This window comes from Saccostrea cucullata, unplaced genomic scaffold (assembly GCF_032062105.1).
Source record: "Saccostrea cucullata isolate Sc308-1 unplaced genomic scaffold, CSIRO_AGI_Scuc_v1 ctg12533, whole genome shotgun sequence".
NCBI classification, from domain to species: Eukaryota; Metazoa; Mollusca; class Bivalvia; order Ostreida; family Ostreidae; genus Saccostrea; species Saccostrea cuccullata.
In genome coordinates this window covers 1-18,923 of record NW_026921431.1, presented here as the reverse complement: position 1 = coordinate 18,923, position 18,923 = coordinate 1, and the positions used below count along the sequence as shown (strand labels likewise).

Genomic DNA, 18,923 nt, shown 5'->3' with positions numbered 1-18,923 from the left:
TATGCCCTGTAATGAAATTTAGTCGTGATAAAAAAATTACCACGGAATAAAGGCTAATATCTGAAAGTATTTATGTATTCTTTCAACATGTTCAAAGGCAAGTATAAATATGAAGAAAAACGTAACGTCAACAACGTCAAATATTATTCACTCCGCGGAGCGAATAACAGGATAATGCCCAAATAATGCAAAAACACATGTTCGAAACAGAAGACGCGAATCAAAAGTCAAATGTTAAACCAAAAGTACTCGACTCGGACAGATTTATGCATTTTGTATGGTCATAAGCGACATATTTCAGTTTCTGATTAATGTCTACATGGTATAGAGATACAATGACTGTATTTATGTGTTAAAAATTCACTAAAATTGATACAATATGAAAATACTTACCGAATCTATTATGTACGTAACTTCTGTCTTCCACGTGGACACAATGAGCATCGCCATGTTTTTTTGCAGACAGCTGCGCAACCTTTCTACTTTCGTTTTCAATTTATAATTATACTACTGCTACGGACTTCCTGAGCCAAAGTTATGATTCATTGGCTGTTATTTTAACAATCATACTGAAAGCTATTATGTTCGTAACGGTCAAGACACCAAACATTTTACAATCAGAGATCATTTTAAGATTACAAAAAGAACTGAGTTATATTCATGAAGCATATTGTTAAAAATAATTTATCACACATACTCATTAATTAAACACAGAAATTGAACTTGACAAATTATTTAATGTTTGTAGAGAGGTGTTAAAAAGTTCAATGCATATGGACACCATGCGTTACGAACATAAACCACAAATTTTTAAGTTCAGAAAAAAATAATTAGGATAATTTTAGCATGTTTGACAAAATAAATATATTATTTCATTTATATGCTAAGATAATGTACACATATATCATGCCAAATGATTTTATTTTTAAATGAAACAACATCTTTATGCCTATTCGAAAATTATGTCACATTTTCTGCAATTGAAATCCCGTAAATGCAATGCAACAATGATCAATATTTTTTTTATTCCTCAACTCATATCCATAAAACTATTTATACTATATCCTTACACAAGTATCCAATCATATCAATATCAATCTATCTGCTTCCACTTTATTTATTGGAAAATAAAGGAGAAAAGAAAAATATTTTAAAAATTCACCAATTTTAAAGTGTGTAACGGTTTTGGGGTATGTTATTCAGATTCAATATATCTACAGTTACCTCAAATATCTCTATAAAATTCACTTCCGGTCGCGTGATTTTCTGTCTAAAACTAAGAAGTTATCATGGCTAATTTCGTAAACGGTAAGAGATTAAGACACCAAAGGAATAGGAATGGTAGATTATGCTGAGTAGAGAAATCGATTTGAGTTAACATCGTCCGCAGTCACTTCCGGTTGTCACATGAAGTGATCAAATATATCAAAAAATTCAACTTTTCTTTGTGGAATCTTTCTTAATATTATATTACAGCATCTTATTTGTTATTTCGAAATATGTCAGTCCCAGTAGAAACAAAAACGACAACTTCCAGTTATGAGAGAAAAAACTGCATAAATTGAGTATCATACTATCCCAGAAATATCTTTTATAAAAAGAGTATTTGAAATGATTTTAGGACATGTTATTCAGACTGCAAAAGTCTAAAGTAACGTAAAATATCTTTTTTAAAATTTACTCGCGGTCACGTGATTTCTTGTCCTCAAAACGAGAAGTTAACATTACGAGATTTCTTAAAATGTAACAGACCAAGGCACTAAACTTGTGAAGATTGGGTAACAGATATAGGTTAAAATCCGTCCTCTGTCACTTCCAGTCATCACAGGAAGTGCTAAAAAATTGAAAATGATTTTTCATGAATGTTATTAAGACTTTAAACTGTCTAAAGTAACGTCAAGAATTTTAGTGAGTTATACCTAGGCCATTTTGTTTTTCCTGTAATCATTGTAAATATTATCTGCCTTTATAACATAGATAAAAGCTCATTCATACAGATAAATAGAGGAGGAACAAGGAAGACCTTTTTTGTTGCTATAGCAACAAGAGTTTGTAGTTCTTATTCTTTTCACACATATAAATATAACTTATGAAATTATTTCAAGGAATTTGGAAAAAAAATTGTATCATATGTCTTTAAGCTGACACTGCAGTCTTTGGGGCTCTGTTATCCAGATCTCGTTCCAAGATAACTCTTTCTGTCGGGCTCCTTCCCAGTTTAACCATGCAATTTTCCTGCTTCTTCATACCCTTTACTGCACCATTCTTGTGTGCTGTTCCATTTTGTGCACTTCTTTCTGCACCAGTAGCCTCTTCTCCACTACCGACGATGTATCCCACCTTATCGATGGTTTTATTCCTTGCCTGCCTATTGCCACACTTCCCACAATGTCGGCATGCCTAAAGCATGACTCTGCCTCTTGCACGATCTAGAAATTATTAGTACTATAGAGCGGACATCATATACAGGACCATCTTTAAAATGTTTCGATGCCCTCTGCCGACTCAGGGTAAAATTACTGGTTGGTAGGTAGGTGGGAAAATCTTTTTTCTAGAAACTTTCAACATATTTGTTGACGGTGTAAGGGGAAATAAAAGGAAAAAAAATATTTTCTGTAATAAAATTAATATTTGGAATTGGGCCAATTTTAGTCGGTAGGGAGAGGGAAACCAAGCAATTCTTGTGTTGTAATGGCTAAATAAGAGCAACACGTTTGAAAAAATCGGTAGATTTCATCAGGATCAGGGGCTTATAATAAGAATATGATATATTTTTTGTTGTTACATGTTTCATCAAGGGCATTTGCCTTTGTTATTAGATGGAATTGCATTTTAAAATAAGACGTAGATACTTAAAACTCAAAGGAAATTTTGGATCATTTGAAATCACAAAAATTTTCCAAAATCAATCTCATCAAACTTAAGACTAAGTCTTTAAACAATTCTTATGGGTGCTAAATGCGTTTTGGTAGAAGCCATACCTAATTAATGGTCATATAAAACATAATGTATTTTATTTTATTTAATGGAAAAGAAGAAACCTCTGTTTTGTGTTTATATATTTGACGATGTTTTAAGAAATAACAGCATTCATTTTCACACATTAGTTGATTCTATATACCCTTTTGAACTCAATACAGTCTATAATACAGTCTCCTATATCTGATTAATTCGGATATTTTATTAGATAAAGACAGTCGTGGTAACCTAACAACTTTATGATGAATATGACGATTAACTTTTCTAAGTGCATCTTACCTAATATATACTAATATACCTTCTCCCGCATATGAAATTGATTCGATACCTAAGAGCATGCTCTGTGTATGAACAATCTGTAAAACGAAACAATCTATTGACAAATATGCTGATAATATGAGGGTATCAAGAGTCTGATTTAAAGTCAACAATCTGCCAATTCTTTGGTTGATACATAAGCATTGCAAGCAAACACAATCTTTTGTTGTTGAATGCTGACTGGCTTTTTCATAGAATTTGTCAAACCATTATTATACTATATGAAAAGTGGGAGGTTATACTGTAATCGGTATGTCCGTCCGTCTGTATGTTACGCTTTGGGGTACCCATCTCTTTTCCGCAACTCCTCTTATACCACTGAGTGAAAATTAATGCAACTTTCACAGAATCTTTATTACATATTGCCATTGTGCACCTCCTATTTTACTTTTTGATCCGACACATATTTTGGGTTTCTCAGCCACAGCAAAACATGGACTTTTCCATTATAATCATATGGGAGGTGGGGGGTTTCATTTAGTGAGCTCATTGCTCACAGTACCTCTAGCTTTTAAACTAAGTTGTGTGTAGATTATTTCATTTGCTTGTTCATGACATGGAACACACGATGGGTACGTTCATGCATATGGTACCCATACTTCTGCTGTTTTTGGTAGCTTATGTTTGCTCCGCTCTCGATTGGTATTGTTTTAATGAACTTCTGAGCTTGGTTACTCTTCCGTATCCACATAGTTATTTCATCCTCTTCTTTCCAATCCAATTTTCTTACCTTTTAAAGTTTATCCCTTAATTGTTTTCATTGGCATTTATTTTGTTGTTCTTTGCGATGCAGTTAATTTGCGTTGATTTATTTGGAAATGTTCGGATAGTATGTGTGCATTAATCTGAAAATCATTTTTCCTTTCAAAACTTGTCGTTATTGTTGTGGTATTTCGACTCATTGACATGCATAAACAGATCAAGGTTAAGTTTGTTTTCCCACAAGATCTGAAATAAGAGCAGTATTTTCATATCAAATCCAAAGCTTATTTTGAACTTTTCACTGTATTGAATCAATGATTTAAATCAGTAAAGGAAGAAAATCGTGAAAAAAACAACACTTTTTTATGTCAGGCGCGGATCCAGAAATTTTTTTCCAGAGGGGGGGGGGGTCCACCCCAGTCCCAAAAAAAAATCAAGAACCCAGAAATTTCTTGACAAGCAAAAAAAAAAAAAAAAAAAAAAAAAAAAAAAAAGCCCCCAACGGCAAATTGGCGGGTTTCCGGGGGGGGGGGGGGGGGTTGGCTTCTAATGCTTCAAACCTTTGACTTTTCATAACAATTTAAGGTGGAATGCCACACCAACTTTTTCTTTTATAGATCTTTAAGTCATCCTTTTTAAACAATGGTTTCAGCATCGAAAGGCCGATTTTAGCTCTTAATTATCTTATATGATTTTATATGACCCCCCCCCCCCCATCTAGATCTGCGAATGTATGTTATTATTGAAACACTTATTTTTATACCCAGATCTAGAAAAAGACAACAAATTAAACTTTTGCACATATTGAACTGAATTGAACTTGTATTAGATTTCTAGAAAGTAGTTGGTTGATGCATAATATACTTAAGTCCGTTATATAAAGAAAAGTATCTGCAGAACATTTCAAACATTTTTGTCTCATCTCGTCAATCATTATAATCTTAAGAATGCGAAATAATTCAAGAAGTATGTAAGTTTTAGTGTTAGAATAAAAAAAAATTATGTCGTGATCAAAAAGTAATGATCTTTTTTCTCTCATGATTCAGCAGTTTACATATTTTAAAATAAATACTTAAGTCCGTCGGACGGGACGTTAAATGGTGCCCCGTGTCAAGGATAACAACCCCCTTGGCACGTAAAATATCGTTTCTCTGGAGTTCGAAAAAGAGTAGGCTCACTTGGGGCCGCCAGAGAAACCAAAAATTTTCAAAAACCGATTTAAACTAATGGTCCAGCGAAACATGGCTGAAAAATTGCAGACTCTGCGTTAAACAATATTCAATCAATCAATCATAATTCAGTCCAATGGCCTTGTCATTATGTTTTGCAAATTAGATTTATTTTTATCCATAGATGACCGAGGACCAGTGACACGAACAAAGAATTCCCAGATAAGATTTTTAATATCTAGTTACTAATTTTGGTCGGTGCCTGCGTAAATCACTGATAATCCACATATATGGTTTTCTGAAGTGCCAAGTCTTTCAATAAACATGAAGATAAGAGACATTTACATATATCAAACTTATAAGTCCATTAATACAATTATAATCGGAAGCAGACCAAACACGGACTCTTAAAGCATCAAAGGTTGGATGTCATGAAGGAGTCGACAGATTACACTGATTGGGCAAACGGAGAACATCGCAGACAATGCAGGGTGAATATAATGAAAAAGTTCAACATAATGATAGACACGATATATCTCGGGGAGTTTGAAATAAAAGATATTTACATACAGCGTCTGACATATCTGTTTTATATTTGATTATGTTACAAAAAAAGATGTCAATAGTAATCTAACAACAAAGCTATATGATACATGTAAACGTGTTGACTTTTCAATCGACAACCACTTTCCTTATATACGAGTTTGTGTAGCAATATACTCTTATTGCCCGTATGTGGGGTTTATATCTCTCAGTTGATTCGATACGCAATGACATGTTCTAAGTATGAACAATCCATAAAACAAGGTAAGTTTTGACAAACAAGTTGCTGAAATAGAGTATCATCAGTCTCATTACAAACAAGTCAATATTTTGAAATTTCTTTGGGAAATACAACTTCTTCGTCAGCAAACACAATCTATCATTAAGTCAAAAGCTGACTGACTTTTTTCATACTAATGAATAGTCGACTATTCGACTATCAGTCGAATGGACCGACGATCGAATAATGATAGGACATTCGACTATTAAAGAAATGCAAGAAAAGGAGGTGATAATGAAATTCTCATCACAAATTTGAAAAAGCGTCCTTCCTTATACTAAATATATAGTCTACGTCCTCAGATGAACAAGAGCTCAAACACAGTCACAGTATATAAATAATTTTCCACATTGTATATATGGAAAATACAGTCATTACATACCGCGATAATTATTTCTCAATCACTTACTTTTTTGTTATTGAAGTAAATTATGCAACGCTATACTCGACTATGAAATTTTTATAATTGACTTGTATCAATTATATTTATTACCTCTAGGAATTTCAAATGCTAGGAGCACATAATATTTGCATATTTGTGAAGTTTTTAAACTTGGATAACTATTAAAACAATAATCGTACATAAAAGGCAATTAAAAAGCTTGCGCAATCATTAATTGAACATACAGTATTTAACAATATCATCGGACGTGTGAATAGTGTGTGTTTACGATTCCCCATTCCCAATTTCAATTTTTCAATTTATATTAATTAAAAAGCTTTCAAAAAACCATGCTATAAAAAATTGCTCCGAATAGTCGACTATCGTTCGAATAATGCAATCGAATGTTCGACTAAGGAAAATTAATATTTTGACATCCCTAGTAATTTGTATGACCATAATGATTTCCAAAGCTTTTCAACAAATATTCTTTTATAGCTGTGGGAATTGTGCTGGGTAAACAAATTAGTGTAAATAAGCCTAAAAGTCAAGTTTGAAATTAAATTACTTTTTTATTGATGAATTCCAAATCATGCCCGTCTTAATGATCTAAAAATCAAAGGAGACAACCTCTAAAAAGGAGAATCTAAAATTTTTTTCCAGGGACTTTGGTGGTACTAAGATTCTTCAATACCAAAATTCTCTCCCTCTAAGGCAAAATGCTGGACCTGCAGCAGGCCCTGTTTTGAGAGTGAATATATCATTTACTAGATTCAACTGTACGAAGTTTTAATAATAAGCAAGTCAAAAAATAGAAGTGTTTTGAATTATTTCATTTTATTTCTCTCTTTAATAACAATACCAATATTCATGGCCATGCTGTAATTTTTATGCCTGGTATGGCACCAGGCATAAAAATTACAGCATGGCCCTTCTGTAGTCTACAACAGTAATACTTAAATCAAATTAAAAAAAAAAAACACTTATGGAGCAATATGAAATTTAAAAAATATCATTAACTGGTAGAAGGTCAGACAAACTTTACAAGATTCTCAGTGTGAAAAATTTTTTATAATCAAATTTTCTAGTAGAGAATTCATTTTAGTAATGTACAATATAATACACTCAGACCATGTCACATTGAAAACAAAAGAACAAAATTCCTGACAAAGAATTAATATTTATACAAATTTGTATGTACAAAATTTATAACAATACATGTATATGTAACCATACAGTTTATTTCTTTAAACAAGTGTTATAGCTTGAGACTGAACTGCTATAAACATTCTTGTATACTATATATTATCAACAAGACATACAGTATACAAATAAATTACAATTATTTTTATACTAAAAGTAACTAAAAACAAAGAGAAAAACAGTCTGATATTAAAATTTACTATAATCAATTTATTCAACATTTCATCACAACAAAGATATTCTAAGAATGTATATTTAATTAAAAAAAAAAAAACAATCCAATGAGAGATATACATGTATTTCTTAATATTTCGTCCACAGATCATGGAAAAGAAATAACATAGAAATTTCAATCAGCTAAATATTTCAAAGCCTAACAAAATTGCTACCTGATCTTGGGCCTAATTAAACATCAGTACATACACCTATGTATAAGTTAAGATGTACTGTACATGTAAGGAATACATGTAGCTTTTAATTACGGGAAAATCAATATGGTAATACATATATAATAATACAACTGAAAAAAAAATTACATTAACCTAATTCCCGAAAGAAATATAATTAAAGACTCTTTAGCATCAAATATGTACACACATTGCACAGAATTCATCAATGCTCATTTCCTATTGGTACCCGGTATTTCTGTTTGAAATAATATTTGCATTGAGATGTAAATACATAATTAAAAATTCATAAACAAAAGAATGAAGGAGTTACATGTCTAAATGAAATGTACTGCTTTCACCAAATACAGATACTCTTTTAAATGATAATAAGTGTCATAAGAACAATACTTTAACAGATAACATATTAATGATGATAAAAACATAAAATTTAAAGTAGAGACCATACAGTATAAAAAATCTGTTTTGTTTTAAATTATAAGTTATGTGATACATGTAACAGAATACCAAGAACAACAAAGTAAAGATCTATTCAGCAGAAACCCATTGATTCTCTCATCATTTGTTTGGGCCAAGCTCACTAACAGGGGGGGTGGGTGGGAGGAGGAGGTAAAAGTTAAATGGAAATGTTAAAGTACAGAGACCTGTTCAACAGAGCAAACGCTCGCAAACATATCTGTTGGAGGTATAAGGAATTTTGGCGAGCGCTCACGAAAGTTCGCTCTTTTGAACAGGCCTCAAGTTACAAGAACCTGGTTGACAGGTTATCTTTGTTCACAATCTGCATCTTAATTAATAATCATCATGAATTTTCACTGAAGTAGTTAAAATTCATTATCAATATTTGCTTGTTTACATGCACTGCATGTATATACAAGCACAAGTGAGACCAAATAAACAAACAGAAACTCTGATAAAAGACAAATTAATATATTTTTATCCATACATTAAACACAGCATGCATTAAACATAAAAACAAAATATTAACATGAAAGAAAAGTTTGCACCAAAAATATAAAATACTTTAAAGTAATACATGTAACAAGTCAACAGGCAGTGTCCCTCATATACTTAATGTAGATAGGTATATGTAACATGCATCTATGGTCAAACTTAACAAAATCCCAAAACATGAATCTGAAAACGTTTTATATTAATTGGTATTATTAAAACAAACAGAAACAAACTACATGTTTGCATGGACAACAAAAATCAGATCCCTGACAAAATTAGTGTGGACAAAATTTATCAATTACATGTATAATGATATTGAGAAACAAAATGAAATCCAACAGCACCACCATTCAAAACCCCTGCAGTAGGTAGTGGCTCTTTTCTTATGATGCATATCTAAGCAGTTTCTCCATGAAATGTTGAACTTTTAAGAGTCGTGTCTCAGGAATAGCCATTTTTATCACTGAAGTCTTCATGTTCCGTAGCCTCATTTTCAATTGGTTTCCATAACTTTAACACTGCCACCAGGGGGAGCCCTAGGTTGACTTGTACAGTCTTAAGTTTGACTTGTGGTGGGACAGACTGATCTTTTGACACATACCTCACACCAATGTCAATTACCAAATCCTCCTGTAATTTTCATGAAGAGGATAAAGCATAAAATTTTCATTTTGTCGGTGCATTTTGCACCCAATGATTGTAACGATGAAATATTGAATTCATGCCTTTAAATTCCACTTATAAATTTTTTAAACTTAATTCCATTTCATTAAAGACAAATGTATATAAGATTGAAACTGCAATTAAAACCATTTGCAAACAATTATAGATGCAACATTTCATTATAGATACAAGAATTTTTTTAAAGATAAGTGCAAAACATGACATAGAAACATAAATTTCACCATTATAGAGTATATGTATTTCATATGCTACCCACCGTTAATTTCTGTATTTCCTGCATTGTGCTTTTGGTACGGGTGGGGTTATTTGAAGTCACTTTTGGATTGATATCTTTTAATGACACAGTCTACAAAAAGTGGAAAAAAATGTATATTAATTAGTACATGTACACCTTTCACAAATCTTGAAAATAAATTTTCTTACAGTATTGAAAATAAGAATAGTTTCATTTAACATCTTAGTATAAAGAAGAAAAACACTTTGTTAAATAAACAGTCTACAAACTTGTCATATCAAATTTGACAAATTCATTGACTGTAACATATACAAATTTACATAATTTGGAAATTCGTTATTTTTTAGAATAATAAAATTATAACATGATAAATACGGCATTTTGTGTCAAAAAGGCTTCGCTTGGAGCTTGCTTTTTATTTCCGTTAAAATGCTTGTTTTAATTCGTTGTCTTCTTCCAAGTTTAAGATATAATTGTCAAAAAAATCAAAAGCCAGAAGGAAAGGCGAAACCTACCGAAGGGATTTTGAAAATGAAGGCCACAGCATTGTTGGTATTGCCTGGCTTTTTGACAGTGGTGATGACATGGAGCACATTCTTCGTATTTCAATCTCTTCTTTCCAATCTAATTTTCTTATTTTTAAAGTGTATCCCTTGATTGTTTTCGCAGGCATTTATTTTATCGTTCTGTACCGTTCAATTATTGTGCGTTAGGGTAGGATTCTTCTCACACAAAACTGTATTCCTTAAATTTAATAAAATTAATGAAATTTTCACAGAATCAAGATTAGTTTTGATTTTTTTATATTAGAGTCAAGGTCAGGTCAAGGTCATTACCTTTTCCCTTGACATTAAGAATAAAAATGACTGCATCCAATCATGCGATAGGGTCTTCAATTTTCACAAAATTAAATGTTTTTCTTTTTGCATAAAAAGATATTACCATATAAGGTCTATAAGATAGTATTACCAAATTGACAAAAATAGTTTAACAAAAATAGATTTTGGCTAATCCGAATTTTCTCTGTTTTTCTTAAATTTTAAGGATATTTAAGTTATTTTTATATGCGCCCTATATTTGAATTTTTCTTGTTTGTTAAGTGTTTTTTTTGTTTAATGCAAAGGAGGACAATAAGGCTTCCATACATAATTTCCAAGTATTAAAACTATTTCTTCCTTTTTCTCTTTTCAAAATGTCTTTTTTTTTTTTTAAATTTATTTCTCCCTCCCCTCCTACGTCTTTCTCCTACTTTACAATTATTCCTACCTATATCCATTGTCCTCTATTCCCTGAGTTACCCTGCCCCCAGCCTCACCAACCTAAACCTTTATCAAACAAGAGGCCCAGGGGCCACAGCGCTCACCTGAGCATATCAGGCTTGAGTTTACTTCCCTCCTCCAGGCGTTCATCATTTCAACAAACTAGAATCTACATGTCCTCAGTGCAGCCCATCCACAGACAGTTACCAACCAGACCTTCTAGACTTGAAAAGAAGATTTTAAAAGTGTTTCCCTATATATCCCTTTGTAAAACTTGGGTCGGCCATTTTGGCCCCACCCTAGCCCAGGGGGTCATATTTGAACAAACTTGAATCTACACTACCTGAGGATGATTCCACATGAGTTTCATCTTTCCTGGCCCAGTGGTTCTTGAGAAGAAGATTTTTAAAGATTTTCCTATATGTTCCTATGTAAAACTTGGGTCGGCCATTTTGGCCCCACCCTAGCCCCGGGGGTCATGATTTGAACAAACTTGAATCTACACTACCTGAGGATGATTCCACATGAGTTTCATCTTTTCTGGCCCAGTGGTTCTTGAGAAGATTTTTAAAGTTTTTCCTATATATTCCTATGTAAAACTTGGGTCGGCCATTTTGGCCCCACCCTAGCCCCGGGGGTCATGATTTGAACAAACTTGAATCGACACTATCTGAGGATGATTCCACATGAGTTTCATCTTTCCTGGCCCAGTGGTTCTTGAGAAGAAGATTTTTAAAGATTTTTTCCTATATATTCCTATGTAAAACTTGGGTCGGCCATTTTGGCCCCACCCTAGCCCCGGGGGTCATGATTTGAACAAACTTGAATCTACACTACCTGAGGATGATTCCACATGAGTCCATCTTTCCTGGCCCAGTGGTTCTTGAGAAGAAGATTTTTAAAAATGCCATTACTTTTTCTCCAATTCATAATTATCTCCCCTTGAAAAAGGGCGTGGCCCTTGAGTTTGAACAAACTTGAATCCCCTTCACCCAAGGATACTTTGTGGCAAGTTTGGTTGAAATTGGCCCAGCGGATCTTGAGAAGAAGTCGAAAATGTGAAAAGTTTACGGACAGACGGACCAGACGGACAGACGGACGCCGGACAAAATGTGATCAGAAAAGCTCACTTGAGCCTTCGGCTCAGGTGAGCTAAAAAAGTTTTGACCGTTTAATAAGAGAATAAAAACACTTTCTAAGGATTTTTGGCCCATATCTGTTCTTAGATTGGAAGCTTTTAAAAGCTTACATAATTGCAGTCTGTTTGGAAAATCATATTTATTTGATATATTTTACATTTTTAGTCCCTTATTATTAATTTAGCTAACATTTGAAAAATTCTTCAAGTCTTCGATTGTGTAAAAATTATAACTAAATTCCTTGTTCTATAATAATTTTGAGAGGCAAAAAAGAAGATATTTCCATACGCCACCATTCCGCCAAAAATATAGTCCCTGCTAGTTTTCGAACACAATTTACCATTTCTATTTAAAGTTGTACAATTGTGATGAGGGAAGAAAAATATGGTCTTTTAAATCTCTTTCACCCAAATATATAAGACATATAAGCAAATTTACATTGAATATTTCATCTACTCAGAAACCAGAGAAGAATCCTACCTTAATCTGATAGTGTTTGAATTAATCTGTAAATCATTTTTCTTTTCAAAACTTGTCACTGTTATTGTTGTATTTCGACTCTTTGACATGTCAGAATAAACAGAACAAGGTTAAGTTTTGTTTTTACACAAGATCTGGAATATTTGTTTTTACACAAGATCTGGATCAACAAATGCAATATTTTTATATCAAATCTAAAGCCCATTATGAACCTTTTTTTCATTGTGTTTGTATATGATATTAATCAGATAAAGAAGAAAATCGTGAGAGACAAATCGATTTTAAGCTTTTCTACTTGATGAAAGCGAGAAAAAAAGAAATATAGATGGCTAAATTTAAAAAAAAAACTTTCTTCGTTATGTTAATATTGAAACACATTTTTATATCCAGATCTTAAACAAAAGACAAGAAATTACCTCTTGCGCATATTGAACTGAGTTGAAGTTATATTTGATTATATACTAGAAATTAGTTGGTAGATGCATCATATACCATATCTATGTATTTATATCCATATTTTATTGTCCGTTATGTAAATATATATACCTGCAGAGCATTTCAAAGATTTTTTTTTCATCTCTTTAATCATTGTTATCTACAGAATGAGGAATGATTCAAGAACTATATCAGTTTTAGTGATAGAATAAAAAAAAATAGGTCGTGATCAAAAAGTCATGACCTTATTTTCACCCACAATTCTGTCCACTGGCCTTGTCATGTTCGTTTTGCAGATTAGATTTATTTCTATCCATAGATGACCTAGGACCACTGACACGAACTAAGAATTCCCAGATAATAATTTCATATTATATACGACTATTGGGGGGAAAAATGCAAATTTTGAAGTTTCTCTTAAACAGTAAGAGTAACTTTAAAATTAGCATTTTTTTTAAATTTTAATTACATGTAAATTTCAGTAAAATAACTAGGTAATTCTTTTTTGCTTTTAAACCCAACAATGGTTTGGTTAACATATAACACTTTTTATCGGACATTTTGCCTTCTGGAAAAAAGAATCATAATTTTCATTAATGAACGATTTATTTAATATGTAAGAAAGTTCCTTTTCAAGTATTATTAGTTTGCTTTATTCGGAAATAATTTTAAGTTTTGAGTTTTTGGTGGCTAAAATTGCAGAGACAAGTCACGCAGACAACTCACCAGAGCTGCATAGAAAAAATATGCCCATGGGCAAATTATTAAACTTATTTATTTGCAATGTTAATTGTAAATCAAATTTTTTTACGTAAAATAAGATTAAATTAAATTTACGTAAATTTAGATTAAATTTATTGTATAACTAAAATACTTCTCAAAAAACCTTGATAAAACTAATTTCACAAGTGACGGACCTTAAGATGAAAACACAGCAAATATAAATGCATGGTATTACAACTGGTCCACTCGATTTAAGAACAAAGGATGTATCTTTTCATTTTTTATCTATGTCTAAGAACTTCACACTATTCTATAGAGGTCACTTCTTTCTCATTACTCAAGTTTATCAACAGGATATAAATAGATTAGGACTTCACGGAAATATGTTGCTTTCATTTGATAGTTATTTATTCTAAGTCTTTTCTTGTTATTAAATCTAAAAATGAAATTAAGATTTACCAAAGAATTTAGCGTGTCAATCAGGAGTTGATTTGTATCTGTGACGTAATGTGCATGTATTAACTATCACCAGGACTGCTTGATTTGTATATAAGTCACAACTTAATATTACATATTTGTCAAATTGAGAAGGCTGACTGAGGGTAAGAAGAATATTTCTTCTTCAATTTTCAAGATATAGCATGCAATAAATAAAAGAAAACACTGATGAACTTGTGAAATAGTAAATTGGCAGTGTTTGTAAATAAATATAAAATGGATGATGATGTTATATATACAAGAGAGATTTGTATCACAGAATTCGCAGTATCTTTTTTAGATGTTAACGACATAGTAATTATTGGCATCCTGTCGCAGTGTTGAGCCACCTTTGTGGATTGTGTAAATTTCAGGTCCATGTCCACATAATTGTGCGGCAACCTTAAAATGATTATAAAAATGTAGTATAAAAATGACAGACTATAAAAATTTCATGTTATTTTTTACAAAACACCTTCGCAATTTCTCACATAGGGATTATTGATTATGAAACTTGAATTCTGCATAAATTTCATCAGCTTATTTTATAAGGATTACAATATATGATAGTGTGGTATAGTATCAATATAATATTACAAATACCCTGTGTTTTTTACTCCATTTTTTTATATTTGTATTTTCTTGTTTGTTTTAAAATCTTTATAAAAAATTGACATATTTACAAAAAATATAGAATTATTAAATTTTTTTTACCTTGAATCCATCGTCAGTGCACTCGACAAAGATACCAGATAATGAAGACGAGTCCAGATTGTACTGACCAAACTCAAAAGTTGCAATAGGTGTATAGGCCGGGATCCGCGCACAGTTATCCATAACCTAGAACAAGGAAAGACGAAATGTCTTTGTATAAGTAAGTAAATAGCAAAAAAAACCTTTTTTGACATAGGTATACCACGAGCATAGTTTCAATTGATACGTTTTATGCATTTGTATCCAACCGCCATCTCAGTTTCTGTAATTTTTTATTAATGAATTAAGTAAAAGAAAAAAATTAATATGCGATGTTACAACGCACTTTGAAAAATTACGCACTTTGAAAAAATTTTTCAAAGTGCGTTAAGACTGTACATCATAATTTTACACCATGTAAACATTTAACGCACTTTGAAAAAATTTTCATGAAACAAAAGGAATTAGACTTACATGTATATTTTAGAAATAGACAACAGTATTACCCCCTCGCAACGTATGATGGGATATAGTGATGCAATTATGTGCATGTGTTATTACTTTATGTGTATGTTTTTTTTATCTGTGTGGAATTGACGTAATTTGTATCGCGATCGATGTCAAATGCTGCCTTGATTTACTGAACATGCTTTTTGGGAAGGAATGCTCCGCTTTGCGGTGCCCTTACTTTGATGTGTTTCTTTCTAAAAAATGATGGATTGAAGAAAACCTAGAAACGGACAACGAAGAAAAGACTGACTGAATTAAGGTCTATCAGCTTAACTCTTTATCATTCCCACCCAGATGTATCTATTTCTATAACTCGTAAACTTAAGTGTCAATGATATTTGGAAAAAAGAGCATTCTAAATACAGTATAAGCACTGTACAAGGAAGTCTGTAGTAAATCGAAATTTTGTTCTTTTAAATCTCAAAGTCTATTTATGTTCATTTTCAGGAAAATCAGAATATTAATAACATTAATTACATTTAATTAAATTAAGTACCTGTCTGCTTTTCGATGTTAATTTGATACCATATCTGATATTCTCTCTGTTAACCTCCAGGTATTTAACTTACATGATATTTTCATAGGAATTGTTCATTTAACATGTATCTAATATCTTTTCTCATGTTTTACGCAAATAAATAAAGCATATATAAATTAATAAAATACAATTATTTAGTTTTAAATAGCTTTAAAATTGGTGAAAAATAAGCATTTTTTTTCGTTTTTTGTCTATAAACATATCCCCCCCCTCCGTGAAACACAAAAAGCTTTGGCATAAATTTGTAAAATGACAGTCCATATTATCTGTAAAAAGGAATTTTTGTTTCACGGGGGGGGGGGGGGGGGGGGGGGGGTTGTTTTAAAAATATTTTCAGTTTTCCGTTGATTTCTATAGTGGAAAACACAAGTTTTGCCAAAATTATAGAGTTATCTCTCTTTGGTATCCCAAATAAGTAAGGTTTTATGAAAATTCATATAAATATGTATAAACATTTTGAGAATCATTCCAAGATGTTACTTTTGAGAATTGACTTAGAGATAGGCGGAAGAATAATACTATCGTTCGTAGTTCTTTACGACCTTGAATGTTGACCTTTTTGACCCCAAATTCAAAAGGGGTCTTCCTAAGGCCACAGGGATTCTGTTATGTTAAATTTCATTGCAAAAGCACAAAGGGTTGTCGAGATATCGTGTGGAAACGAAAGCGTTACAGAAAGACGGATGGACGGACAGCTAGACGGACGGACGGACGGACCCAAATTAATATCCCCCACTTTTCAAGCGGGGGACAAAAAGTATCAAATCAGGTTCAAATGATAAGTTATCATAAGATTTGTAGGAATATTGACTAAGCCATGCAGAATTTTTTTTTCAAAGTGCGTTAATATGGTCCATATTAACGCACTTTGAAAAAAAAAAGTTTTTTTTCAAAGTGCGTTAACCTGGTCCCCAAAATTAACGCACTTTGAAAAATTTTTTCAAAGTGCGTTATTTTTTCAAAGTGCGTTGCCACAATGCGATAAAAAATTTCTCTACATAGAAAAAAAACTACATCAATAAATAATTTGTTATACAAAGATAAAAAATTATTTAGCTATTGTCAAAATTTTGAAAATCAAAATTAAAATTTGAAATAGGTACTTTTGGTCCAGCTGTCCACGTGGAAGCGTCCGGGGCTTTACAGGTCTGATAGAGCACGGCCTCGGACTGACTGTGGGTACCGTCCGAACACAGACCGGCGTGCCGATCCAGCACCTTGTCACCACTAGCTAGCGCCATCACAAAGGCAAAGGCGTCACAGATTGCTGGTAAAAAGAATAGGACATTGCTGTTAATTTCACTTCAAGTATATCGCTGCGTGTGAAAAAAAACAAAACTAATTTCAAAAAATTATATTAATTTTTTTTTCTGTTTACTTTACTGGTAGTGTTTTTCATCTAATAATATTATATCACAAGGAAAAATTACTTATAACTTTTGTAAATTTCTTTTTATCTCTTACTGATATAAGGAAATAAGGTAAATATAACAAGTTTTATGTTGATGTAGGTGTTTTTAAATAATGATAATATTACAAATCCCAAAATATTGTTTTCTTCAAATTTGCTAATTTTGTTGGGGCTAGATCTCATTTGATTATTTATCAAACTTTATAAATGAATATGGAGATACTTGCTCAGATTAAGAGGTGGTAACACTGTGGTTGTCTCCGCTGTTGTGGTGGCAGCTTGTGAAGTAGTGGCTTCTGTGGTGGTTAGTTTGACTGTGGTTGTCGTTGGTGGCATTGTGGTAGTTTTTTCTTTAGTGGTTGTTTTGTGGGGAGTCACGTGATGTGTTGTTGTAGGTTTTTCCGTTGGTTTCTGGGTGGTGGTGTGTGAGGAGTGTGGTTGAATATGAAGCAGTTCTGCACACCAAATTACAGACAAGTTCAATAATTTTTTACGCGGAACAAGTGTATTTTGAATGTTTAAGGAAATATAGTTCGAAAAGAAATACTTGGTTACATCTAACGATGCATTTTTTTTTTTTGCAGAAATATAAGTGGATAGGTAAATCAAATGTACAGATAATTTTAACATTGTTTAAAGTTCTAAAAATTAATTTGCTGTGTAATCAATTAAAAAATGGGATTTTTTTTATTAGAGCAAATTGAAAACAAATTACCTTCACAATATTGCTGTAATTTGGTTAAGCATCCACGCTCACGGTTGTGACGTATTAGGTCTTCAACTCTTTTAACTGCAAAACCAAAACTGTGATAGGTATTCCATATGGAAAACAAAGAAATATAAATGCATTTTTTTTAAACTTTAATAGATAAATAATTTATCTAAAAAGACAGATACAAATTTTGTTGGACCCGGGATATATATCAAGGTAGGGGGTCCTTTCCACGAACACCTGTTCGTAATATAACATAAATATTGTATTGGTTCCGAACTTCTTATAAATTTACCGTAAACATTGTTATTTTTGCCCCGTCCACACTTGTAAAAAAAAAAAATGGCCCTTTTTTTATTTCGCTCAGTCACAATTAATATATGAAAGAAATAGTAGTTTTCTATGAATTCGACACGTGTTAAATTCTTCTACCTGTGATAAGGGCCAAACAGGCGAAAATAAAACAGGGTCAAAAATTTCCTGCATACATAAAACAAAATATCAGCATAACAGCATACCATCTGGGTGGGTATTATGGTGGTCAAAGGCCTCATCAAAGTCACTACTATATGTATACCGTAATGCTGAAAAATTTGAAATAAAATACACATTTCTAAATTTTCTTTCCTTACATATTTCTTTATCTGAAACATCGCCGACTCGGCGTTAAAAAATATACAATCAATCAAT

The 18,923-nt window shown here is 32.0% G+C and overlaps 1 protein-coding gene and 1 long non-coding RNA gene across 2 annotated transcripts; both read right to left on the bottom strand.

Annotated features, from left to right (window-relative positions):
• Positions 1-7,185: 7,185 nt before the first annotated feature.
• On the bottom strand, positions 7,186-10,447 carry LOC134259940 (uncharacterized). The gene is made up of 3 exons (XR_009990429.1): positions 10,372-10,447; positions 9,878-9,967; positions 7,186-9,567 (listed from the first exon to the last, which is right to left on the bottom strand). It is a non-coding gene; the product is annotated as an uncharacterized LOC134259940 (long non-coding RNA).
• A 4,114-nt stretch (positions 10,448-14,561) lies between these two features.
• LOC134259939 (uncharacterized) lies at positions 14,562-18,817 on the bottom strand (the record flags this gene model as incomplete). Its single annotated transcript, XM_062742531.1, has 6 exons — positions 14,562-14,771; positions 15,084-15,209; positions 17,214-17,377; positions 17,749-17,976; positions 18,237-18,311; positions 18,752-18,817. Coding segments are annotated over 6 exons (764 nt in total), but the record flags the coding sequence as incomplete, so codon positions are not given.
• Between the last annotated feature and the right edge of the window lie 106 nt (positions 18,818-18,923).